This window comes from Aspergillus costaricaensis (assembly GCF_003184835.1).
Source record: "Aspergillus costaricaensis CBS 115574 unplaced genomic scaffold BO79scaffold_17, whole genome shotgun sequence".
Lineage (NCBI taxonomy): Eukaryota > Fungi > Ascomycota > Eurotiomycetes > Eurotiales > Aspergillaceae > Aspergillus > Aspergillus costaricensis.
In genome coordinates this window covers 289,235-313,251 of record NW_020291817.1, presented here as the reverse complement: position 1 = coordinate 313,251, position 24,017 = coordinate 289,235, and the positions used below count along the sequence as shown (strand labels likewise).

General features: G+C 51.2%; 7 protein-coding genes across 7 annotated transcripts; 6 read left to right on the top strand and 1 right to left on the bottom strand.

The window, feature by feature from the left end:
- Window positions 1–1,440: 1,440 nt before the first annotated feature.
- BO79DRAFT_149135 (uncharacterized protein) lies at window positions 1,441–3,051 on the top strand (the record flags this gene model as incomplete). The annotated part of the gene is made up of 3 exons (XM_025678572.1): window positions 1,441–1,839; window positions 1,904–2,695; window positions 2,794–3,051. The coding sequence occupies 3 exons, from the start codon at window positions 1,441–1,443 to the stop codon at window positions 3,049–3,051; spliced, it is 1,449 nt and encodes a 482-aa protein (XP_025539122.1).
- Window positions 3,052–5,321: 2,270 nt separating this feature from the next.
- On the top strand, window positions 5,322–6,119 carry BO79DRAFT_245636 (NUDIX hydrolase). The gene has a single exon (XM_025685481.1). It carries the CDS (start codon window positions 5,471–5,473, stop codon window positions 6,041–6,043), a length of 573 nt encoding a protein of 190 aa, XP_025539121.1. The 5' UTR covers window positions 5,322–5,470; the 3' UTR covers window positions 6,044–6,119.
- A 2,292-nt stretch (window positions 6,120–8,411) lies between these two features.
- BO79DRAFT_266332 (PT repeat family protein) lies at window positions 8,412–13,222 on the top strand (the record flags this gene model as incomplete). The annotated part of the gene is made up of 2 exons (XM_025686966.1): window positions 8,412–8,679; window positions 8,760–13,222. The coding sequence occupies 2 exons, from the start codon at window positions 8,412–8,414 to the stop codon at window positions 13,220–13,222; spliced, it is 4,731 nt and encodes a 1,576-aa protein (XP_025539120.1).
- Window positions 13,223–14,996: 1,774 nt separating this feature from the next.
- BO79DRAFT_148612 (uncharacterized protein) lies at window positions 14,997–17,892 on the top strand (the record flags this gene model as incomplete). Its single annotated transcript, XM_025678550.1, has 2 exons — window positions 14,997–15,105; window positions 15,185–17,892. The coding sequence occupies 2 exons, from the start codon at window positions 14,997–14,999 to the stop codon at window positions 17,890–17,892; spliced, it is 2,817 nt and encodes a 938-aa protein (XP_025539119.1).
- Window positions 17,893–18,259: 367 nt separating this feature from the next.
- BO79DRAFT_209245 (nuclear export protein Noc3) lies at window positions 18,260–20,480 on the bottom strand. The gene has a single exon (XM_025682571.1). It carries the CDS (start codon window positions 20,462–20,464, stop codon window positions 18,395–18,397), a length of 2,070 nt encoding a protein of 689 aa, XP_025539118.1. The 5' UTR covers window positions 20,465–20,480; the 3' UTR covers window positions 18,260–18,394.
- A 137-nt stretch (window positions 20,481–20,617) lies between these two features.
- On the top strand, window positions 20,618–21,582 carry BO79DRAFT_195504 (ribosome biosynthesis protein NIP7). The gene is made up of 4 exons (XM_025681137.1): window positions 20,618–20,748; window positions 20,814–21,235; window positions 21,285–21,386; window positions 21,440–21,582. Exons 1-4 carry the CDS (start codon window positions 20,730–20,732, stop codon window positions 21,461–21,463), a joined length of 567 nt encoding a protein of 188 aa, XP_025539117.1. The 5' UTR covers window positions 20,618–20,729; the 3' UTR covers window positions 21,464–21,582.
- A 278-nt stretch (window positions 21,583–21,860) lies between these two features.
- BO79DRAFT_195500 (DCN1 family protein) lies at window positions 21,861–23,851 on the top strand. The gene is made up of 5 exons (XM_025681136.1): window positions 21,861–22,113; window positions 22,231–22,274; window positions 23,010–23,080; window positions 23,136–23,310; window positions 23,373–23,851. Exons 1-5 carry the CDS (start codon window positions 22,030–22,032, stop codon window positions 23,797–23,799), a joined length of 801 nt encoding a protein of 266 aa, XP_025539116.1. The 5' UTR covers window positions 21,861–22,029; the 3' UTR covers window positions 23,800–23,851.
- The last annotated feature ends 166 nt before the right edge of the window (window positions 23,852–24,017 follow it).

The following is a 24,017-nucleotide window of genomic DNA, read 5'->3' as shown; positions in this document are numbered from 1 at the left end:
GGTGTGTGAATGATACTTATGGATGTTCAGCGAGGCAACTGAAGTGACGACTTATATACTACCATATGGGGAAAGTTCTTCAAGCGATGCGGTATACTGCGTACGTCAAGATTATAAAGGCCTCCCAAAGAACCCGGATACACTACTCATACCTCACTGCGTAACTACCTGACCATACCTGAGATATGGAGTGACTAGGTACACAGTCGATAGCTACCACGAATCCACCCCCTCTTCCCGAGCATCTCCGGTCACGGATGTCCAGTCACCCTCTCCAAAATAGCTTGCGGGGTAACTGAGGTGGTGAAGTGGGAAAAGCAAATCTATGTAGCGTGCATTGGCGCCCTGCAGAGTTTCCATAACTGCATAATGGCTGGCGGAAGAGGAGCTGAGTGCCGGGTTCATGGAGCTTGAAAACTCCGCATGTTATGAAAAGATCAGTTGGAAAGGAAAAGGGATACGGTGTGTCCATTGCATGGTAGCAATGCGGGTCTCCAATCTCCTCTAGCGCGAGAAATTGCTATAGGATGGGGGGTCTGGCCACCACACCACAACACACCGGTGATAGCACCGCATGCCTCCATGCGTATGCCAGGCGTAAGAGGAAGATCTATCACACGAAATGAGCAGTATATGCAGTAACCATCACACATTCAACCGGGGAAAGAGTTCCCCAGATGCAGTGCTACGTGACTGGAAAAGCAATATGGCCGCTGTCATACGAGAGCTTCATGGTACTTTCACTGAAGCCAACATTGGAGCTTGGTTTTGCTTCTTCATCATAGCTAGGCATCAGTCATCGGGCCTCGTTTCCGCACCTCTCTCCTGCAATCCCACCCCACCGACTTCTTGACTTCGTGAAGACTTTAGGTTTGGCATCTCCTTTGGATGATCGTTGTATATGCGCTCCGGGCTAGTGCTGACGAACTCTCAGGTAGAAAAAGGTAGATTTGATGATAATTAGTGATTAGGTGACCTGTTTAGGGAATCATCACCGTACGTTACACCAGTTTAACCTTACAGGAGCCTTTATATGACGTAAGAGTAAGCTGTTGGAGGTCGTGTTGGGGGTTATTATGTCGATTGTTGTGAGCGATGCATACTAGCTACTACATGTGATACTTCCTCCAGTCTATTCACCGTCTGTCCCTAGGATGCTAGCGGGTCAACGCAATGTCATCGGTCAAATCCGTAGTTGCAGAAGTCAATGGTAGCCATGCAGGGATGGTCCACGGAGCACTCCATGTGTCCACTAGTAAGAAAAATATATAGTAACATGGCATTCCAGTGACATTCAATCCCTTCAACAAGCACCGAGTAGAGCGGCTCGGTTGTTTGAGAAAATATTCTTCGTTGATCATTGGTCTTTGTGTTTGGCTTTACCACCGTTTCGAACAGAGCCTTGGATAGCACACGTCTCGGTCCTACTTCTCCTCCATCATGCCTGATCCTGCAGATAAGTTCCAGCTACATAATGCCATGAAGAATGATGGCACAACTGATGACTGGGATGTGCTTGTCTCCTACAGGGCGAGGGATCTCAACCAACATTTGACGACCGCTTGGAACGACAGGGTCGAATCCAAAAGTATCAAATTTACCGTGGAAGAGTATCGGGGACCTGATGTTTATTACACTGACTATGTCTTTGACTTGGGAAATCCACAGCTGCAGTTTGTGGACGACGACGGAGCAAAGGCGGAACTCACGTTTGATGCATCAGGTACCATTACCTTCCGGGAGCACCCCGATACGCCCTACAATGTCCCTGCTGGGCATTATCAAATTAGATGCCGTGTCCCTCTGGCTGGACTGACTGGCAATGGTGACGATACAAGGGTAACGGATATCACTATACTCTAAATCATCTGTGCTTAGTGCTAACTGTGAAGTGAAGCCGGAGGGCGAGGAAAATTACTTCTTCAACGACAACGAGACTGCTTCATATTATGTAACGTTCAAGTTCCACAGTGGAAGTTCTACATGGGAATTGAAGAAGGTAAAGCCTCTCGACGGTGCAATCGACACAGCCATGACAGCTACTGTCAGCAAGATTGGCGATTACTTCAAGAACATCACTTCAGAGTTTATGCTCGCCATTTGCCTGGCGGAGGTATCGAACGACCAACATCCGGATGCATCGGGCCTGCTAACCCCTGAATCTTTCTGCATAACTTGTCATGGGGGTGTGGAAAAGGGTGTTCTTTGTGTGTTCATACAGACCAAGAACGGTCGCGCAGGCAAAGGGCAGCCCAAATTCAGAGTTCGACCAGGCTACGATTACCTGCCGGTCCCCGAAGAATACGGGGCAAGTATCATTATCTCCCGTACACTCCTCATTGAGAGGTTTCTCCTGCCCGAGATCAAGAAAAGAAAGAGTGATGCCCATCTACGGGACGAAGACGGTATCGTCGAAAAGAAAGGGACTGGCCCGGTCGATGAGAAAACAGGCGCTTTGTTCGAATTTCGCTTTGCGGATGATCTTGTCACGAACGTCGAGTGGCATAATTATGGGAACCTTCAACTCATATTTGAGGGGCTCAAGATCAACTTCGATGACCAGCCGCTGATACTCGAAATTCAAGATGATGATTCCCTCCAGACAAAATATACGTGGAAATGGAGCTGCAAGGGCACCCTGGAATATTACGAAGTCGTCAATGGTTATGTCCATCACTTCCACGCAGACTACGATGTTAAGATCGGCCAGGTAAGCATCGTTCCCCAATAGTTCCTCGTGGTTTCTATGCCATCCCCATCCTCATCTTCAATACAATTATTGATGTGATCTAGAACTCGGCCCAACTCGCAAGTCTTGAGAATGACAAGATCAAATGGGACATCCGCTTCACGTCCAACAACCAGCCTGATGGCACCAAGGGTGACCAGAATATTCAAGCCAACCTGACCCTATATGAATTCGATTTCAAGTTGCCCGACCTAGATTACTTCAGAACGACCAACATTTTCACGCCGGGAAAGCACGTCATTGATGCTGAGGAGATGAACTTCCCCTGGGACCTGATGATCCTAGGCAATATTGCGGTATGAGGGCGCGTGGGGTGATGTCACTGTCTGGTGCACACAGATGTGGGAGAAAGTGCGGCCGGATGAGAAGATTGAGGTCTACATGATCCGCATAGTTTGATTCTTTCGGTGCTTCAAATTCATTCCTTTTATTGCAACCCGTTCATGATCGGGTGTCTTGGGGCTCCCTAGAGCCGCTACAAGCACTATGCCAATAAGCCAAATATGTCAGTCGATGTTCCACTGGGGCTATGAATCTCTGTGGCTGACAATCCGTGGCTCATGAATTTACCTATGCTGGCAGACTTTTATAATCCAGACAAGAATCCGTAATTTCAATGAATTTCGTACGAAAGCTGGGGCTAGGTGCCTGGACACTGTGAGTGCCAACAGCATATGTTGGGTGTGTGCTCTCTGTTACGCTTGCAGACTTGCATATAGAGACCCTCGCAAACGACCTCACGAACAGGACTCACATCAATCGTTATCAAAGGATGGGTTTTACACACACCAAAAGTAATGGGTTGGGACATGGAGGAATACCAATACTTAAAGATATTTGAAATCATTGACTTCTGCAACTCAAAATCCGTAGAGAAATCTGTCTTGAATAAATCCCTGCTCACGATTTTGAACACTTGCTATCCCCAAATTTTGATTGGATACCTTTATCTAAACACCTCAAAATCCAGAGATAAAACTATTTATATGTAGATAATAGCTTCAGACCTTTTTGTCTGCCTGTCGAGGGGGCGCTATTATAAACTGTAGCCAAGCACCACCACACTATGCTAAAATTTGAATGTAACATGTCCAAACGATCAAATCAGCAACTGCCCTTTGTCTTGAGATCCAATTATCTTGACTATGAGATTTCCCCCAAATATGCCCCCGTACGCACTGTTGTGTACGATGTTTACACGGCACAGTGCCAGTAAGTACTACTGTAAAAGAAGATCCATGTGACGATCCCGCGCCGCTAAGCCATCTTCGATTCGCTGCCCGAGGCTCGAGCTCCTCCATCTCCTCGCAGATATGTGAACGAGGGCAAGCGGACTCCGAGAAATCCCCGACCAATCATGAATCTAACTGAGGGGGAAGCATTGTAAGTACTAGAGATAAAAACTAAATAGAGTTTACGAACTAGACTACTACATTTTTTTTTCTTACTCGCTGTTGAACTGTTTATTTATTAATACCTTCTATACTTTGTTCCTATGCAGGAAGAAAAAAAAAGTTACCCAACTACGTCAGAATGTGAGAAATGACGACGACAGATGTTTTGTTTTTGTGTTGCCCAGTCAGTCATGACTCAGTTGGTAATTGCCGTGATCTGGTTTCTGGTTCCATGGCTGGAATTGGGGGGAAGGGGATACTTGGGCTCCACTGCGATTTATAATGGAATTGGAATTTGTCTGGCTGGTTTTAGTCGAGGCCCAGGGGGACGGGGGTTTATTGGATAAGGGGGAGGGACTGAGAAATACGAGTCTATTTGATGGAGTAGATGGATATACGGAGTACTATGGATAGATAGTGGATGGGGAGAGAGAGAGAGAGGTCAATAGGGGAGGGAGGAAGCGAGAGGATGAAATAGGAAAAAGGAGAAAGTTGCTCTCAGTGGTTTTATGACTCATTGTATTCATTATTAGTTTAGTTATGCTGTTGTTCAGATCAGTTCGTTACCCTTTCCACCGAATGGCGGTTTAGGAAATTATCGATATGATTTCTTATTCGTAGGTGCAATGAAACTTGAACTTGCAGGGCACTACAACATACTTATCTTCTACTGGACGAGAAGAACATACACCTGACCTGAAGGAACTGCGGGTTTCGCTTTTGCCAACACAGCAACCGGCAACCCTCCGACCCGGAAAAGTATGATGATGTTGATGATGATGATGATGTCTTCTTGTTATGCAGCGACTAAAGCATAACACCGGGAATTGCGGAGGCGAACATGTAAGTGCAAAACAGATGGGGGCTGGACTGGACTGGTAGTACTTATTGACCTACAGAACCGCCCGGAATCGGATTCCATATTATATATACAACGAGTTGTTTTCGAACCCTAAATGCCAAGATACGCTATCCTATATGGGAAAAGTTGTATTGTATCGTATGTTTTGCAGACCAGGTTCAGACAAATCTAAACAATGCTCTTTTTGAACCCCGGTCACATGACACGCTACTCCTACTATGTTGTTACAGCGCTAATAATAAAAGAAAGCCTCTATCTTTTCGTCCTAACTGAAGTGTCTGAACTTAAGCGTTAACAAAATCTCAACCCCGAGTAGGCTACACTGAGCCGAGAGCGAGGGAGGTGTTGTGAAACCAAGGAGGCCAAACAATCTGCCACCATTTTGCAGAAATACTGTAGAGTCATGTGATCAGCGGTCCGCTTAGATTATTCGATGTGCTCCAACAAACCATCAACAATCCCAACATGACCGACCTAACCCCCCGTTGTCCCTACCGCATCCAACCATCAATCGAAGCCTTCGAAGTTCCCGTTCACAAATACCTACACCAGCAGCCTCAAATATGCGGCATTCTCAGCGCAGCCATATTGATCTACGAGAACCGAGTCTTACTTGTACAACGCGCCGCCGATGACGACTTTCCTAACCTGTGGGAGGTCCCCGGTGGCACCGCCGACGAAGATGAAACGATAGTTCAATGCGCCGTTCGTGAATTGTACGAAGAGGTCGGCCTAGTTGCGTCTACAGTGGTGGCTATGGTCAGTGAGATTGGATGGACTGCAAGTGACTCGGGGGGCAGCGATGGCCGGGAATGGGGTGTCTGGAAAGTGTTTTGTTTCTTGGTCATGATTGATGGTGCCAACGAGGAATCGAACCTGAGAATAAATCTGAATCCACGTGAGCATCAGGCGTACCTCTGGGTAACCGAGACCGATGTGCGTCGGGGCTTTCATGGTAATACCAGCCTGAATTGGATATCCTCGAATCAACCCCGGGCCATACTGGCGGCTTTTGAATCTGCCAGGTCCAGTGGATGATTAAGTGTTCGTTCTAAACACAAATCATGACTATTGAGGTTGCGATATTTCTGAATGATAGATTTTTATTCGTGATAATGACAATTGTTAAACTGTTTCGAAAACCAGAGATTGGAAGAGCCTTTTGAAAGGACACAAAGTACAGGAATCGTTGGGGGGCATAATCACAAAAGCTCGGTATTATTACTGGTATGTACACAACCGATACTTTACGTTCTATTCATATAAGGTTTAGCGTCTCATGTGACTAGGGTTTGGAAAAGCGATTCTATGTTTCCGATTTGGAAGGCAATAGCGGTCGCCACTGTACATATGCTGTGCAGCGGGATTCGATGCGATCGGATCTATCTATCTCTCCATCTATTCCCCAGGTAACTATCAGGTTTAGATCAGATTCGAGGTACTTTGGTATAGTTCCTCCTTCAATAATTGGTGAATTGGTAAAAGGTGGCTTAACCAGAAACGAGCGAAGTAAATACTGCTAGTATTGGGTATTTTGTTGATGTTCTTGATATGATGGACTTTTTTCTTCTCTGTCTTCTGATTCGGGACGCTTTCCCGCCGGTGCCGAGTTGCCCTGCGAAAAAGTAAAGGTCTTTTTTTTTTTCTTTTCGGCGAGCTGCGGGTGGAGGTGCCGGTGGTGCCACTAATTCAGCCTAGTTTAGTTTTCTAGTACTAAGAGAGTTCTCCACTGTGCCGGGCCAGTCAGTCAGTCACTCGCTCCATCAGGGATTTCTTCTTTCTTTTGTTTTTCTTTTGGTTCCAACGTTCCGCTGAACATCATAGGGAAAATCAGTCGCAGAAAAGAAGAACAGGAGAAGATAACTAACTGCAGCAGAGAAAATCCTGTTCCCAACTACATCCTGCATCAAACAAAACCTGCATTGTAAGCAGCAGCAGTAGATGTTCCAGGAAGAATATGTAGTACCCTCACCAGTCCTCCGAACCGTAAGAGCTTGTGAAAGGCGCATGTCCAGGCTTATCTTGCATCGCAAGGTCTCTCATCGTCTCTCTTCTCACCTCGCATGATTGGTGCCCTCAAAGCCACACCACTTCACCGCATTTTTCCTTTCCTTTCCCAGGCGCTCGTTAGCTTGAAAAGGATCGGCGAATGTGATGCCAATAATTCCTCTCTTTCTTTTCCTCTCCGGACTGCGGCGCTTGCAATGCGAACGGCCTCTCATTGGAGCCGGACCAACGCCTGCGCCTCGGCTTTTCCAAGCAATCATTCCGGTCTGATATGGCTTGATCATTCATGCTTTTGCAACTCGCTCCTCGTAGGTTTTAGTATTAACCTTGGGTCTAATTCTGCCGTTTCCCCCCTCCCTCATTGATTGTGCCATTATCAGTGGTCATCCACACCCACCTCTTCCTTTGCCCCCCCATCGAGAAGCGGGTGAGGAAAAATCGAAACTGTAGGTAGAAAAGTAGTGTCCCCGGGCAATGGCATCATGGCGCGACCCTCCCAAACCAAAAAATCAAAATCCAAACAAATCCTTACTAGGCAGAAGGGGGAAAAACTGGAAATCACTGTGACAACTGCAGCTGCCCCGCCAACTGACCGGGCTAATTAACGGCCATCCTTACACTAGAAGGAGTGGACTAGATAGATAGTCAGTCATCCTGGGTCCCCATCGGTCTTCCGTGGGGACCGTAGAGTATTATTATTATTTACTGGGAAGAAATACTAGATACTTACTAACTACTAGTACTACTAAGCAAGTAACTGACGGGTGCTGGTACTGGGTTGCTGGTGCTATTCTTGTCTTGTCCTGTCCTGTCCTGTCTTGTCCGTACGGCGCTGCTCCGTCCTACCAGTAATTTTTTTTTCTCCTCCTCCTCCTCCCCCTCCTCCCAATCTCTCCCTCTCCAACCCTTGGATTAGAATTTCCCCTCTCTCTTCCCAATCTTCTCTTTACTTCTACTTTACCTCTCTCATCATCCATCGCTGTTTGTTTGTACCCCCAAACAAAAGAGTCATTCTTATCAAACCCATCTTCCCATCTCTCCCCACCCCCCTCCAATCTCGTCCTCATCTCTCCGCTGCCCCTCCAAGACATCCTCCCCCTCCCCTTACCTCCTCACTCCTCCTCATACACCTTTCAATTCCAACCTCGGGAGGGCGCTGTCTTGTCCTACCACGCCGTTTGCCGTCTGATCGCCTGTATATTATTGCTTTTCCAGTCCATTGATATCCTTGCGGTGGCCCGTCGTCTGTTCTTGTCTTGATACCTCCAAGACTCTCAGAAAATCACAACAACAACAAAAAAGCCTAGTCGAGTCCAGCGTCTTACAGTTTTATCTTCCTCCTTTTCTTCTGTTTGCGTCTGTTGCATCTTAACGACTGTTACGACCTTTTATGACCACAATGGCCCACCCCGCTGGTGAGACCGTCACAATCTCTGTCCGTCGTCCGATTGACGATCCCGTCTTCGTGGCCGGCACTTTCTCCGAGCCGCAATGGGAGCCCCTCGAACTGAGCTCCAAGATGGTGGATACCGAACCGGATGAGGAGGGATTGGTTTCGACAGAATATCTTTTCTACCGCGAGTTGGAGCTGTCGCCTGGTCAATATCAATATAGATTCCGCGAGGGCGCTTCCGGCCCGTGGTTCCACGACGAAGCTGTCAAACACGGTACGCTTGAACCTTCTTTCCCCCGACATTGCATCATCGCGCAACCCATTTGAAGCTGACAAACTTACTTGCAACTACAGCCGCAGGGGAAGGAGGTCTGGTGAACAACTTTCTCACCGTCGGACCGAGCGGAGATGCCGCCGCAGAGACCGAGGAAGCCGCGCCGAAAGAGAACGGCGTCAATGGGGCCGCTGAGCATGCTGCCCCCGTACAGGAACCCGTCGTCGAGGAGAAGCAGTCCGAGTCGGTCCCCGAGCCGGAAGAAAAGAAGGATGCTGAAGTGACGGAGCCTACCACCAACGGTGTCGCGGCCCCTGAGGTCAACGGAACGGAATCCGCCGAGCAAATCTCCGACTCCAAGCACGAAGACGTTACGACGGAGAAGGCCGACGAGGCGACGGAAACACCTGTTGAGAGCCAGCCCGCACCGAAGGAAGCGGAAGAGGTTCCAGCTGCCCCCGCCGTCACCGAGGAGGTGAAGCCTGAATCTGACGTCCAGGTCAAAGCTGAGGAGCAACCCGAGACTTCGACAGAGAGTGCCACCGTCGCCGACACCGAAAAGGCCGCCGAAGAGCCTAAACACACTGAGGTTACGGAGGAGGTTACGTCGAAGCCGGCAGAGTCTGCTCCAGAGCCCGCAGCGGAGGAATCGACTCAGGCTGAGGTTTCGGGAGAGCAGCCCGTCGTGGAGGAAGTAACCCCCGAGGTTGCTGCCAAGGATGTTGCTGCTGAACCTGCTGTTGATGAACCGGCCCGTGAGGAACTTGCCGCCGAGAAGCCGACGGAGTCTACTGTTGAAGAAGCTACTACGCAGGAGGCCCCCAAGGAAGAGTCCGCACCGAAGGAACCGGAGAATCCCGCCGCCGAGACGACTACCGAATCTACCGCAGAAGAGCCTACAAAGGAAGTGGAAGAGGTGAACACTACCGCTACCGAGACTGCCACTGAGGCTGCTCCCGAAGAGCCTGCGAAGGAGTCGGTTACGGAAGAAACAGCGGAAGCGCCCACCACCGAGGTTCCGGCTACCGAGCCCGCTACGGAGGAACCTGCGCAGGAGGTCTCCAAGGAGGAAGTCAAGGCCGAAGAACCCGTCGAGGTGACCCCTGCTGTGGAGCCCACCGTCGAAGAGCCCTCGAAGGAAGTGACCAAGGAGGAATCTACTCCGGAGCCCTCGACTGCTGAGCCTGCCACGGAAACCACGGACAAGGCCACCACTGAAGAGGCCCCTGTGGAATCTGCACCTGTCGAGGAGCAGGCCAAGGAATCCGTTACCGACAAGGACGCTGTGGAGCAGCCCGCTGAGGAATCCGCCGCTCCTCAACCTTCCGAAGCCCCGGTCGAAGAATCTGTCCCCGAGAACACCGTTTTTGAACAGACAGCGGAGGTGGCTACCGAACCTGTCACCGAGACCCCAGTTGCTGATGAGCCCACTGAACCATCTGCGGAAGAAACGCACGCTGAGCCTGCTACGGAGAAGGTTGACGAGCCCAAGACAGAAGAGCCTGCTGAACAGAAGGCAACTGAAGGTGCAGCTGAAGCTTCGATTGAGACAGAGGAAAAGACTGCAGAGCCTGCAGAGGAACACCCTACGGAGGCAACCGTCGAAACCGCCGAGCCACCGGTCACAGAGAAGCCGATAGAGGAGCCCGCTGAACAGGTCACGGAAACCGCTGAAGAGGTTGCCAAGGAGGAGCCTGTCCAACAGGAGTCTTTTAACGAGCCTGTTACCGAACAGGCTGCTGTTGATGCTTCGGCTGAAGAGACTACGGAAACTCCTGCTAAGGAAACCCCTGTCGAGGAGGTAGCGACTGAAACTGTTGCGGAAGAGGCACCTGTCGAGACTTCGACCACGGAGGTGGCTGAAGAAGCTGTTAAGGTTGACTCGGCTGTTGAAGAACCGGTGGCTGAGAAGCCTGCCGCAGAAGAACCTGCTGTCGAGGCTTCCGTTCCAGAGACGGCTGAGGATTCTCCCAAGGAGACTGCTGCGGAGGAAGTAGTGGCTGAGGCAGTTGCGGAAGAGCCTGCTGCTGAGACCGTCGCTTCGGAGACTGTTGAAGAGACCGCCCAGCCTGCTGTTGAGGAACCGGCCACGGAGACTTCAGCCAAGGATGTTGTTGAAGCGCCTGCTCAGGAGCCTGCTGCTGAAGCCACCGCTACAGAGGCCGAGGTATCTGCCCAGCCAGCTGATGAGGAGCCGGCTGCTGAGAAGCCTGTTGTCGAGGAGCCCGCCCCTGAAGCCACCACGCAGACCGAGGAATCCGCACCGGAGCCTGTCGTCGAACAGACTGCTCAGGAGACCCAGGCCGAGGAAGTTGTCGAGCAACCGGCTGTTGAAGAGCCGGTCGTCGAGGAACCTGTGGCCGAGAAGACAGTTCAGGAAGAAGAACCCGTCAAGGAAGACGAGCCTGAAGTGACGGTTGCACATGAAGAGACTGTGAAGGAGGAAGTCCCGGCTCCCCAGGGGCCTGCTCATGAAGAAGCTGCTCCTGCAGTCCCCGAGTCGCAGGAGACTGCTGAGGTCGCTGCTGAAGAGACCAAGGAGGCGGTTGCTGAAGAGCCTGAGCACGCAGCTGAAGCCCCGGCTGCTGAAGAGCCGGTGAAGGAGGAAGTCGTCGCGGAGACCAAGCCTGAAGAATCCCTTCCCGAGGAATCTACTAAGGAGCCCACCGCGGAGGAGCCTACTGTGCAAGAATCCCAGCAGACCGAGGAGCCCATTGAGGACACCGTCGCGGACGAGTCGACGGACGAGTCCTCCAACTTGGCTGAGTCCACTGTCGCTACGACCGCTGGAGATGAGATCGTTTTTGACAACCAGTCGACCAAGGAAACCGAGCCAGTCACCGAAGAGCTTGTCGAGGAGTCTGTTAAGGAGGCTGTCGAGGAGCCTGCTGCCGAGGAACCTGTCAAGGAGGCTGTCGGTGAAGAGCCTGCCGCCACGGAGCCTGCTGTCGAAGAGCCTGCTGTTGAGGAACCTGTTAAGGAGGCTGTTGTTGAGGAGCCTGCCGTCGAGCAGCCTGCTTCGAAGGAGCTCGTCGTTGAGGAGCCTGCTGCCACTGAGCCTGTTGCCACTGAGCCTGTTGCCACTGAGCCTGTTGTCGAAGAGCCTGCGGTCGAGGAACCTGTTAAGGAGGCTGTCGAGGAACCTGCTGTGAAGGAGGTTGTCGTTGAGGAGGCTGCCGCCACGGAACCTGTTACCGAAGAACACGTCGCCAAGGAAGCTGTCGAGGAGCCTGCGACTCAAGAGCCAGTCGAGGAGTCTGCCGTCGAGGAACCTGCCGTCGAGGCGCCTGTCACTCATGAGGCCGAAAAGGAGACCGCTGAGGAGCCGGTTGCGGAAGTTGCCCAAGAACATGCGGCAGCTGAGTCGGTCCCCGAGCACTCTGAGAAGGAGGTCGTTACTGAGGCTGCTGTGGCGGCTGTTGCAGCAGTCGCCGCGGCCGAGGTTGTCGACAAGGTTGCTGAGCCAGCTGTTCAGGAGCCCGTTGCTACCGAACCGGTTGTTGAGGCCGCAACCGTTGAAGCTACTGAGGCTCCCGTTGAGAAGGGGGTTGCTGCCACAGAGCCTGCTCACGAGACCCACGAAGAAACGGTCAAGGCCGAAGAGGCACAGGAGCAGAAGGCTGCGGAGGAAGCTGTCGCACAGGTTGAGGAACAGGTTACCGAGCCGGTGCATGCGCCTAAGGATGAGCCGGCTGCAGTTGAGACTGTCGTCGAGCCTGTTGCCACCGAGGAAGCCCCGAAGGCCGAAGTTGCTGGGGCTGTTAGTGTCGAGAAGGAGGAACCTGTCCAGGTCGAAACCGTCAGTGAGCCGGCCCCGGCTGAGCCTGAAGCCAAGGAAGCACCCGTGCCTACCGAGGTCGAGGCTCCTGTCGAGGCCAACATTGTGACGGCACACGAAGAGCCCATTCCTGAGACGGCCAAGGAGGCCGCTCCTGAGGAGTCTGCCAAGGATAGCATCTTTAGCCCTGAGGTTCTTGGCGCAGGTGTTGCTACTGTTGCTGCCGGTGCTGCCATTACCGCCGGAGTGTATGCAGCCACTCACAAGGAACACGAAGCTGTTCCTGAGCACGTCGAGTCCAAGCAAGTTCCCGTCCAGCCCGAGAGCACAGATAAGGCAGTCGTCGCCGAAAACAAGCCTACCGAACGTAAGCACCTCTCAAGTCCTGCAGCGAATCAGCTGGAAATTACCGAATATGGAGCTGACCCTGTCACAGCAGTTACCGAGACACCTTCTACCGAGCAGCCTTCTGCATCCACCCAACAGCCCCATGTCGAAGACGATGCCGAAGACCAGACCAAGAAGGCTTCCGAGCCCCAGCCCACCACCGAGCCCGCCGTGCCGTCCGAGAATGCCGCCGACAAGGCAGTTGCCACCAAGGGCGACGAGGAAGATCGTGCCCAAAGTCAAAACCGGTCAGTCACAGCTGTTTCTCTGAACCGTAAACATGACAGCTGGTTTAAGACCATCCTTCGGGCTGTGTTCACCAATTTCTTTGGGGCTATTTTCTCGCCGTTCCGTCGCCGTGGAAGGAACAACCAGTAGAGTCGTGTCGGGTGTTGAAGACCGAGACGTTTATTGTTCATGATTGTGGTTGCCAAAGCTAATATGGTTCAGGAATCTGTTCTTGATGAGCGTTTTTGCTGCACCATTGCTAGCATTTGTTTGGCATGCATATACCCGATGATTGTTCGAAGTTGCCGAGTTTGCGCGCCCACCAGTTTATCCATCGATTCCCCTGTATTTGGTATTCTGCTGTCGAGCTGTTTCGCTCTCCTCTCAAATTGTCTGAATTATTGATTCCGCATTTTTAATCGTTCATTCCTTTTGTCAGATTGGTAGTAGTTCTGTTGCAGTTTTCTGCCAGTATGTAATGATGTGCATGATGATATGATATAATGATATGATTTAGAAATTACTTGAGCAATCTTCTTAGCTAGTAGACATATAGTAGGACCTTGCCTTCATTAGGTTTTTAACTTAGCCTATAAAAGTTGGTTGTTGCTCTTGTGTCTGTATGCTGAGAGCTACTCCATCATAGGGATTTTGGATGACCACTGCTTTGAAATATCCCCCCAGCGCCCTAATTTACGTTGGAAAACAGTAGACCCTGGAGGAAGAACCTCGTTCTACCTTAAAACACCACTCTCACATCAAGCGCAAGATTAGGCCACCTACACATGAAGGAAATCAAGATCAAGCAGACGTTGTACTTTCTCCTTCCCCGAACCCTATGATCTATAGACATCATCCAGATACGAAATATGATTCTCGCGCCCTCTGAGTACTCAACTACAAGCCCAGTCTCTAATACAAGCTCCTATATAGACAGACGCGTCCATCTCCCTTAGCCCATTCCTCCAGCACATCTCACACCTCACCCCTCACACCACCCAAAACCTATAACCCTACAGAGCACATAGCAGAAACAAAGATTCACACAAATTCACCACCTTCTTATCCTTCCCAGCCACCCTCCCCTAAGCTCATCAGCGATATCAAGTAGATAATCCTCACACTCATACAAAAGCACCCTGGTCCAGCGCTCATTCACTGCCCCTATCAACCACACATATCCCCCCAAACCCACAGCAGTAGAAACAAGTAACACCAGCACCCACAACGCATGCAAACATGCATACAGACGAAACAGTAGAAAATGTTATTTACCGACTCATTCCTTGTTTCCTCATCTCGTATCATCCATCTATCTTCGTGTTGTGTTGCGTTTTGTCGCGTCTCGTTTCGATTTTCATCTTCACGATACGCCATCATCACGAATCCAGATACAGATACTACTACTAACGTTACGCTGTGCTGTGCTTTGCTTTGCTTTGCTTAGTCGTCGATACGTACGTACGCACGCACATCACATCATTCAAGATTGATTGATCCCCTTTTGCTCACAGCTTAGTCGTCAATGCGTCCTGCTGTGATTTACCGTGCCACGTTCCTTTTGATCCTTTTTCGTTCCGCTCAGCTCTGGCAGCGTCTGCGTGAACGGGAGAACCAGAAGATTAGGGATAAGGAGGGGAAGGAGCCTAATCTTTGAGTTGAGTTGAGTTGAGTTGGTTTGGTTGGGAAAGGTAAAGTATTATCTTCTTCTTCTTCTTGTGATTCAGAGATCGTTCCTGCTAGGATTGAGGAGTCAGACTGCTCACACTGCTAGATACAGAGCCCGGTTCCATCCATTGGTTAGACTTGATTAAGCTGGTGAGTTCTGATTTATCCTGGGGAACTTGAATCAACGAAGAAGGGAATAAAGAGAGAAGGAAGTAAAAAGACACAGCTAACCATGCTAGCATACTGCTTCTTCATCATGTCGGTCAATGAGGGAAATGCGTGGGCTCTGCGACGGGCCAAGGAGAGAGAACAGATGAGATTGAGCGGTGATACTGAGCAGGGTAGTCTTTCCTCGATGAAAAGTGGTATGTGTGTTTCTTTTCTTCATCTCATACTTCAAGGAAAAGAAAGGAATGAAGAAAGAAAGCTAACAGAAAGAAACAGGTAAAACGATCTCGCCAGAAATCGGCAAATTGGACTTCGACTCCGACCTCGCTCTACCAATGCCAAATCCTCGCACTGCTCGAGCCAACTCGATCGTAAACGACACTCCCCCTAGCTTGCCTACCAGTGGAAGCGGGAGTGGAGGTCTCTGGAGCAGAAACATTGCTAAGAAACGCTCGTTCACTGAACCGGGTCGTTTGGCAGCAGCGGCAGCATCAACATCAGCGACTGGTGAGAGAAAGTCGGAAAAGAAATCAACCTTCAAGGCTCTCAAGGCCAAGCTCAGCTTCAAGGATCTAAAGAAGGAGTTTCGCAAGGAGGTCCCACCGGCAAGTACGATGCCGAAAATCACTATCCTCCGGGATGATTCTTCTTCTTTAGATTCTTTCGCTGCAAAGGGGAACAATTTCGAAGTCGAGAGGCTGTACACTCCCAGACCAAGGGTGATGGAGGTGGGTTCGGGGTCATCATCGCTATCACGGAAGTCAAGTGTGATTCGGTTGGATGATTGTTTGAAGGATTTCGATAAGGCGTCGGATATTTCTGTGCGTACGCCCATGAAGGATGGTGGTGGTGGTGAAGGCGCTAGGTTCAAACACTCGCTCATCCACAGCAATGAAGCGGAAGAGGGACATACTTCGACTCTGCTCGATGCCGTTCTCCTGAGCGGATCGTCACCAGCTGCCCGTACAGGAGAGTTCAGAAATAGCAGGCTGCCAGAGGTCGTCAGTACACCTCAACGCGCATGCAGTTATGCAGCTGAGCCAGCGTCTCCCAAGAGTGCGGCATCCACGGTCCGCGAGAGCGAAGCTGCACGCACGTACTCCCCATCGGTGTATGAGACGATCTTGTCTGATAGAACGTCCGATCTGCCACGTCGCGATCACGGGGTGACCAGCATAGAGGAAGTCATTTCGCTCACGCCAACCCGGGACAGTGACTCGTCCGTCAAGAAAGGTTCCGACACCCGTCTGTCGGCATTGGCGTCTCCTGCGTCGACGTTCCACGCCGGTCCTGAAGGCTCGTCTAGAGAATACGTTACCGCTCAGGTCCCCGATAGAGCGCAGCTTCTGGGTTCCACTGGTCGGGGTGGCTTCGCCCCTACGCCGCCAGACCCAAGTTATCAAAACACGGCAGCGCTGGAGGAGCAACTTGCTTCGCACGTAGAGCAGCTCCATTTCCACGTGCAGCATGCGGCCAGTAAACTCGTCAAAACGTTCGAGGACAAGAACGCCTGGCACATGGACCAAGTTCTTCGCCATGTGGACACGATGGTTGACCTAGCTCAGGCCATCAACAAGAAAGCAGCCGCTCAGACTGAGCTACTGAAGGAGGCACAGACGGCCGTTGCGGATGTCAGGGCTCATATCGACACGCTGCGACGCGAAGTGCGCGTCATCAAGTCGAAAATCATCACTGCCATCCACGAAGAAATTGGCAAGCTCAGGTACGACCTCCAAGAAGAGGGTAAGCTTGGCCCTGGCAACCCAGCATCTGAGGGCATCTTGACCCCCAGTGCTGGGCTGCAGGGCCCGTCGATTCCTTTGATGGTGAACCGAGACTTGAGCGCGCAGGATGATGGAAGGGACAAGTTGCTGCCGAGAAAAGAAGATGGGAAGTATGGTGAGATGAAGAAGAAGAAGAACGAGCAAGAGAAAACTGAAGAAAGAAAACAAGCAGCCCCGTCGAGCGTGTTACGCAGTGCCAATCTTGTGAATAGCTCGTCCTCCGCTTACCTGAGCGTCAGAGACCACCATCACCAAATCACTGAAAAGCGAGTTGCCTGGAAAGATGACTATGAGGACACTTCAGGATCCCCCACTCCCAAAGCATCTACTTTCCTCGATCTGCCAGACCTGCTCGTGCCAGCAATCGAACAAGCCGAAGCCTTACTCACATCTGCTGCACAGCCCAAGATGGACAAACCTGTACCCAAACGCAGCTTCTTCAACCTACTTCGTCACCGTGACAGTGATAATAACGCCAGCTGCACGCAGGAGAACAAACCTCAACCTGTCGACAACAACAAGGCACAAGACAAGCTTACCACCCCCAATCCCAGCCACGATCCAAGCCTGGACCCCAGCACCATCCATCATCCAGTCCTACGCACCCCCGAGCAAAGCAAAATCCTCGCTGAGCGCGACCTCGAACGCATCCGTCTCGAAAAGCACCAGCTTGCCATGCTGACGACTCCAAGTCCCACTCCTGCTCGACGTCCCGGCGTGCTCAAGCTATCGAAATCTCACTCTTCCATCGGCGGTGCTGGCACTTCTACTCCTGAGAGTACCTCCTCCTCACCTCCTCCTACTCTGCACGGCTGGCCTCTTCCAGATGTGTATAAGAATAGGCTGCCTGCTGTGCCATCTCGCAGCTTGAACTCAACTCCCCAGCAGCAGCAGCAGCAGCAGCAGCAGCAGCAGGGCTTCGATAACCCGTACCCGATTTTCAGACACCCTGTTCCTGCCTCGACTGCGTCTGGCTCAATTGGTTCTTCTACTACTACTACGACTCCTGTCGGGCTCTCGCATTCGCATGGTAATACTGGTGGTCGTAGTGGTGGTCCTCCCCCCAGACCTCGTCGTCCGCCTCCGCTTCCGCTTGAGCTGATTTCCTCGAATACTATTACTACCACTGTTAGCCTTGGACGGAAGAGAGAAGGGTCGGGTAGACATCGAAGTGGAACGTTGGAGAGGGTCGACGAGTGAGTAAAATTTGAATGGTGATGGGTTGGTGAAAGTATGATTGATGATAGTGGAATGGCTGGCTGAACGGCTGAACTGTCAGTCAAGTCTCAGTCAATTACTTCTTTGTTTTCTTTTACTTATGAGGTGGACGATGTCATGACTTTATGTTTTATTGAGTTTTATCATGACGAGCGATGGTATGTTTCTTTTTTCTCTGTGACTTGTTGCTCTGCGGTTGATTGAGTGGGTATTATGAGATTATTGATGGGATTGAGGTGAGGTGTCAATGGTGTTTTATGGGCATATTTATGGATTCGGAGTTGGAGGAAAAGGAAGTAAAAAAAGGGGAGTTCTCTGAGTTTCTCATTTGTTTCATTTTACCGGGTATCGGATACTCTATGGGAATGGTGAACAGATAATGATAATGATAATGAATAGAAAAAGATTCAAAATGGGATGCGAAATAGTAGTAAGGAAAAGGCGTAAGATAGATAAAATTGACCCGCTAATTAAAACAATGACTCTATTTCCGCGTCGCAATCATCTTCTCTACATCCAACGCAGCATCCCGAACCTGAGGACAGTAATGCTGGCGCAACAACTCTCCCTCCCAGATCGTGCCCGCGAAGACATTAGTCGCCTCGATATCGGTAGCGTACGCATTGAACACACCGTCTCCCTTGCGCTCGTCACTGTGCCAGAGCGAGGAGATGCGGCGTGCATTATGCTTGGCCACCTGGTTCATGAGCGAGAGTGTCGCGAGGGCGGACTTCTCGGGCAGCTGAAGCGAGGATGTCATCAGGCGCTTGGAGAAAGAGCCTAGGCGGACGGGAGGGGGCATTCCGTGTGCGCGGGAAATCAGAGTAGATTGCAAGCAGCGAAGGAGCAGAACCATGGGCGTTTGGAAGTTGACCTTCTTCCTGGATCGGTAGGCCGGGTTTGCTTCAGGGGAGTTGGGGTCGGGGAGGCGGAGGGATTTGTCGGGGTTGAATTCGACGTCGGGGTTGATGGAGAGGTTGTAGAGCGAGCGGTAGAGGTGTTTTACGAAGAAACTCAGGTCCAGGTGGAGTGTGCTGGCGGCCTTGCTGGCGTCTTGTCCTTCCAGGAGTGCAAAGGCTGTGACGGTACAGAGGAGGGCTTCCCGCTGGGCGTCGCGTGTCGTGGCTGGCTCTGCTTCGTTGGTTTCGTCTGTCTCCTCCTCTTCTTCTTCCTCTTCGGCTCGATCGGCGTGGCCGATTAGGTCCTTGAGTGCTTCCAGCAAGTCACCGAAGAAGTCCTGGTTGATCAGGTGGGCGTACTTGGCCAGACCCTCGAGGACGGGGCCCATGAGCTTGGGGATGCGGAGCTTGAGGATTCGGAAGTAGACGCCGAAGACGAGCTTAAGCGTTTCTGCTTGGTTCTTGTCTCTCTCCTCGTGGGAGACCAAGGCGTCGGCCTCCTTCATGTCCTTCTCGACTGCTTTGCGCTCCTTCTGGACCTTGCGTTCCCGCTTGGTGCGGAACTCGCGCTTCTGCTTGGGCTTCTTGCCGAATTGCGGGGTCTCCTCTTCTTCTTCGCGATCGATTCTGTCTCTTGACGCCTTGCGGGAGAATTCGGACAGCAGACGGAGGTGGAGGAAGGTATCCAGGACGGTCTCGTTGATGCGGAATTCCTTCGCCTTCATCATCTTCGACAGCAGACGGACAGCCTCGAGTGACACGACTCCGTCCTCGTCCCTTATGAAAACCTCCTCCATTGTCTCGCGACATTTGACGAAATCGGCATCGACTTGTTTCCGGGCGAGGCGGTTGACGAGGATCTTCAAGAGCTCGCTACGGAAGTTGAAATGCGCCACGGAAAGCAGCAGGTTGCAGGCGCAGTTGATCGCAATGCTCTTGAGGCCAGGATCCACCTGGGGTCCGTCCTTCTTGGCTGGTTTCGTGAGATCCACCAGCTTCTGGACGTAATGCTTGTAGTTCGAAAGGAGGGATTGTTCGAATGTCCGTAGCTTGCGCACTTCCTTGGAGATTTTCGCGGACAAGTCTTCGTCGCCGAGGGGTCGAATTCGGTAGCCAGGAATAACGTCCTTGTACACTGCGGCCTGGGCGGCCAAGGCCAGTTTCTTGATCGCAACATGCTCTCCCCTCTCCATGATTTCGGCCATTGTCTTGAATAGCGGCATGTTCTCTTCCGGATCTTCGTTAATTAACGTAGCAAGTCGGGCAAGTTCCTCCTTGGTCTGGATAATTTGCAGCTTCAATGGGATCTTCGGCTTCTCTTCTTCAACCTCTTCCTCATCTTCATCGGAATCCGCATCCTCCATATCCTCGTCGTCATCGGTGCCCAGAAAGCTGTCGGATTCTTCAGCCTCCGGCTCAGGTTCCGGTTCTGCCACATTTTGTAGACCCTCCGCAGTCTTGATAGGCAATCTCGTTTGTTCCTTGTCCTTCTTGCCCAATTTGCGCGGGCGCTGCTCATAGTCTTGTTCGAGGTCCCACTCGGCGGCATTGCTGTAGAAGTCGCTGGTAGACGCACCACCGGAGGATTTGGAGCCACGCTCCTCATCTCCAGGAGGGCTCACCCGTCTCCGTTTAGTCGTACGTGCAGGAGCCATTTCGCGGTGCCTGGGGTATATTCTGGGGTGTGGTAGCGGCAAGTTGTTTGCGCGGGTTGACTGTCCGAAACTTTTTTTCTGCGGTGCCAAGACCTGGACGCTAAAGGCGGCCGCTCCACCTTGTCTAGAATTTTTGTTCCCGCGGAGCTTCGACTTACAAAGGCTGCATCGCAATCGCGTCTGGAAATCTTCCTGCGCTTTTCTGCTTGTTTATATTCTATTCAGTTTTCGCGTCTAGTGCAGTGAACTGAAACAGTCTTTCAAGATGCGTCAACTCACCGAAGGTAGGTGCAACCATCTCCGTCTGTTGTGATTCTTGCGCATGGGTTCTCATATCGTTTCTGCATAGAGGAAACCCGGACTTTGTTCGAAAAGTTGGCCAATTACACTGGAAGGAGTCTTAACAACCTGATCGCTCCTCCTTCTGCCTCCGAAGATGCCAACGACCGCTATGTTTTCCGTCTCCACGGCAGCAGAGTATACTACCTGAGACTTTCTCTGGCGAACCTCGCAACCAGCATCCCTCGCGCCAACCTCCTCACCCTCGGAACCTGCATCGGAAAGTTCACCAAGACCGGAAAGTTCAGAATCCAGCTTACGGCTTTGGATGTCCTCGCTCCCCATGCGCGCTACAAGGTGTGGATCAAGCAGAACGGTGTGATGCCGTTCCTCTATGGCTCCAACGTGGCCAAGGCCCACGTCGGAAGATTCAGCGAGGATTGCCCGGAGAATGCGGGTGTCATTGTTATGGATATGAATGATACGCCATTGGTAAGAGACCCTTGGGTGGATTGAGGTAACCAAGGCTGATGGACAATAGGGATTCGGTGTGACTGCCCGGTCGAGTGCTGAGACCCGGAGACTGGAGCCCACAGCCAACGTGGTGTTCCGTCAGGCAGATATTGGAGAGTACCTGAGAGAGGTAGGTTGATGAAGTATCATATCCACCGTATCAAATTGCTAACTTTCCCCTAGGAAGATACTCTGTTTACGACCTAAGCCAAAGCCTTGCATACGCGGGATCGAACATGGGAGATTCATACTAGATACCTGGGCATTCTCGCAGGAGTTCTGGAGTCGTCTGTCTGTACATTTAGAAAAGTGTTTCTCAATTCACCTTATCCATCTATTATCTCATGATATTTTCTGTGATTTTGGCTCTGCTGGACACCTGTAGTATGATAAAAGTAGATTAAACCGTTACAGACATTGCTGTATCACCTAGAATATTGAATAGCAAGCCAATTCCACCGAATGTTAGGCGTGAGTGGTGGTGTTGGGAAATGTGATGTGAAGCTGGCAGAAGATTAGAATATTAGATGCGGGGCACGTGCACGGGCACCTCTCACTCAGCCAGCTCGATTCGGAGATGTGAAGTTTCCCCATCAAGTCATTTCAGCAGCCGATTAACAGCACTTCTGTATATTTCCTCACCTTTGCAGCCTGTGTGCTCACAGCCACCAACCTTTCACATCTTAACTCTCTCGTTGGCTTCCTAACGAGCCCCTACATCCCCTCCATCTGCCAATATCTTCCCCGCAGGCCACTGCCTGCCTCACCCCACCATGCCGCCTTACTCTACTGCTCAGAAGCAATGTATAATGCAATTCGTGAACCTCACCCAAGCCAAGGATGCAGTGGCTGCAAAGGTATACACTGTCTCATTGCTTCTTTTGCCCTTTCTTCGGCAGATGCCATATCGCCCAACCAGTCTTATCTGCGCTCATCACGTGTTCCTCTATGACTGACTTGTCGTATGCATATAGTTTTTGAAAGCATCTCGCTGGAATGTGGAACAAGCTCTTGATGCGTGAGTATATGAATTTGTGTTCTATTCTCCCTCTCTTTTACTTCCTGGCTATGCTATCGCGTTTCCACTCTTGCGGCCGCGGTCCAAGGGACCTGGTCATATTATACCTCGCTTGGTTATTTCAATACGTTAGGTCTGGCGTCGTCTCATCTGTCTGTATCCCTCGTCCAGCGGGACTGAATCAAGGTACTGTTAGGTGTTGGTGCAGGCTGTCCTGAAACACCTCATTGTTCAACCATGAACGCATGCCGTCCGGCGGTACAGCTGAAGACGTAAATCTGACGCTGTCAGATTTCACTCTGTCGCATGCGATATGCAGTAAAATGACTGTCGATCTTGACTTTGTCATCTCTGAAAGTTTTTTCTCCGGCAGCTTCAGACAAGAGACCTCCACAAGCGTGTAGTATGTCTGTTATCAAATTTCGACATCGATGTCGTTCAGCCAGATTTTCCTACACTTTACCTGGCACCCGTGCGCTTAGAGTTCTGCCTTGAGGTCTATCTCCCAATTATTTCAATAATCAAACAACTACTGCTCGTGCAAGATGCCTAGCACAGATTCAGAAAGAATGGGATGATTACACATGAGACCACCCAGCCTGCGTATTGAAATCCGCGCATGCATCAGACTTCCACCGACTCTAGCACCCTCTACATCCTATGCTTCATACACCCACCAACATATGATTCAACCCACTGATCTCAAACAGTCGCTAATTCCAACCTCCCCTCCAGATACTTCCAAAGCTCCTCCGGCGCCGGCGGTAGCACATCCTCACTGAGCAAGATCTTCGACAGTTATCGAGGTTCGTCCAATCCCACCACCTTCCTTATAGAAAATCCAAAACTAACATCCCCCAGATGCCCCAGAAGACAACCCAGACGGGATCGGCATCGAAGGAGCGATGAAATACCTCGGCGACATCAAAGTTGGCCTCGACGAAGTAACATGTCTAGGAATCGCCGAACTGCTCAAATCCCCCTCAATGGGCGAATTCACCCGCGAAGGCTTCATCAACGGCTGGAGAATAACTGGGTAGATACCCCACACCCACACACATCTCCAAACACAAACTAATATACGTGGAAAAAATATAGATCCGACACCCTCGACAAAATGATCGCCCACGCCGCAGACATCCGCGCGCGCATTCCCATCCAACCGGACCTCTTCCGGCGGGTGTACCGCTTCACCTTCCCACTCTGTCGCATGCAAGGCCAGCGGAACCTGCAGTTCGAGATCGCGGCAGAGCAATGGCGGCTGTTCTTCACGCCGCAGAATGGCGGGGTGCAGTGGAACACGGAGTCGACTCCGTGGTTGGATTGGTGGATTGAGTTCCTGCAGGAGAGGGGGGGGAGGCCTGTGAATAAGGATCTGTGGGAGCAGGTGGAGGTGTTTATGCGGAAGACGATGGAGGATGAGAGCTTTGGGTGGTGGAGTGCGGATGGGGCGTGGCCGGGGGCGTTGGATGATTTTGTGGAGTGGGTGCAGAAGAAGAGGGGGGAGGATATGGAGGTTGAGTAGGTCTCTTGAATTCTATCATTCTTGATGTGGTATTTGACTAGTAGTCTACGACGACGGTTAGGTAGATAAATGGGATGGGTTTATAATTATTATTACTATTACAGGTGGAGGGATGGTGTAGGGAATCTTTATATCTTGGTATTTTGTTATAGGTATGAAACTATGGCGACAGTGATAGACAGAGGAGGTATGCAGCATGGTGGTGTCGCCAAGGAAGA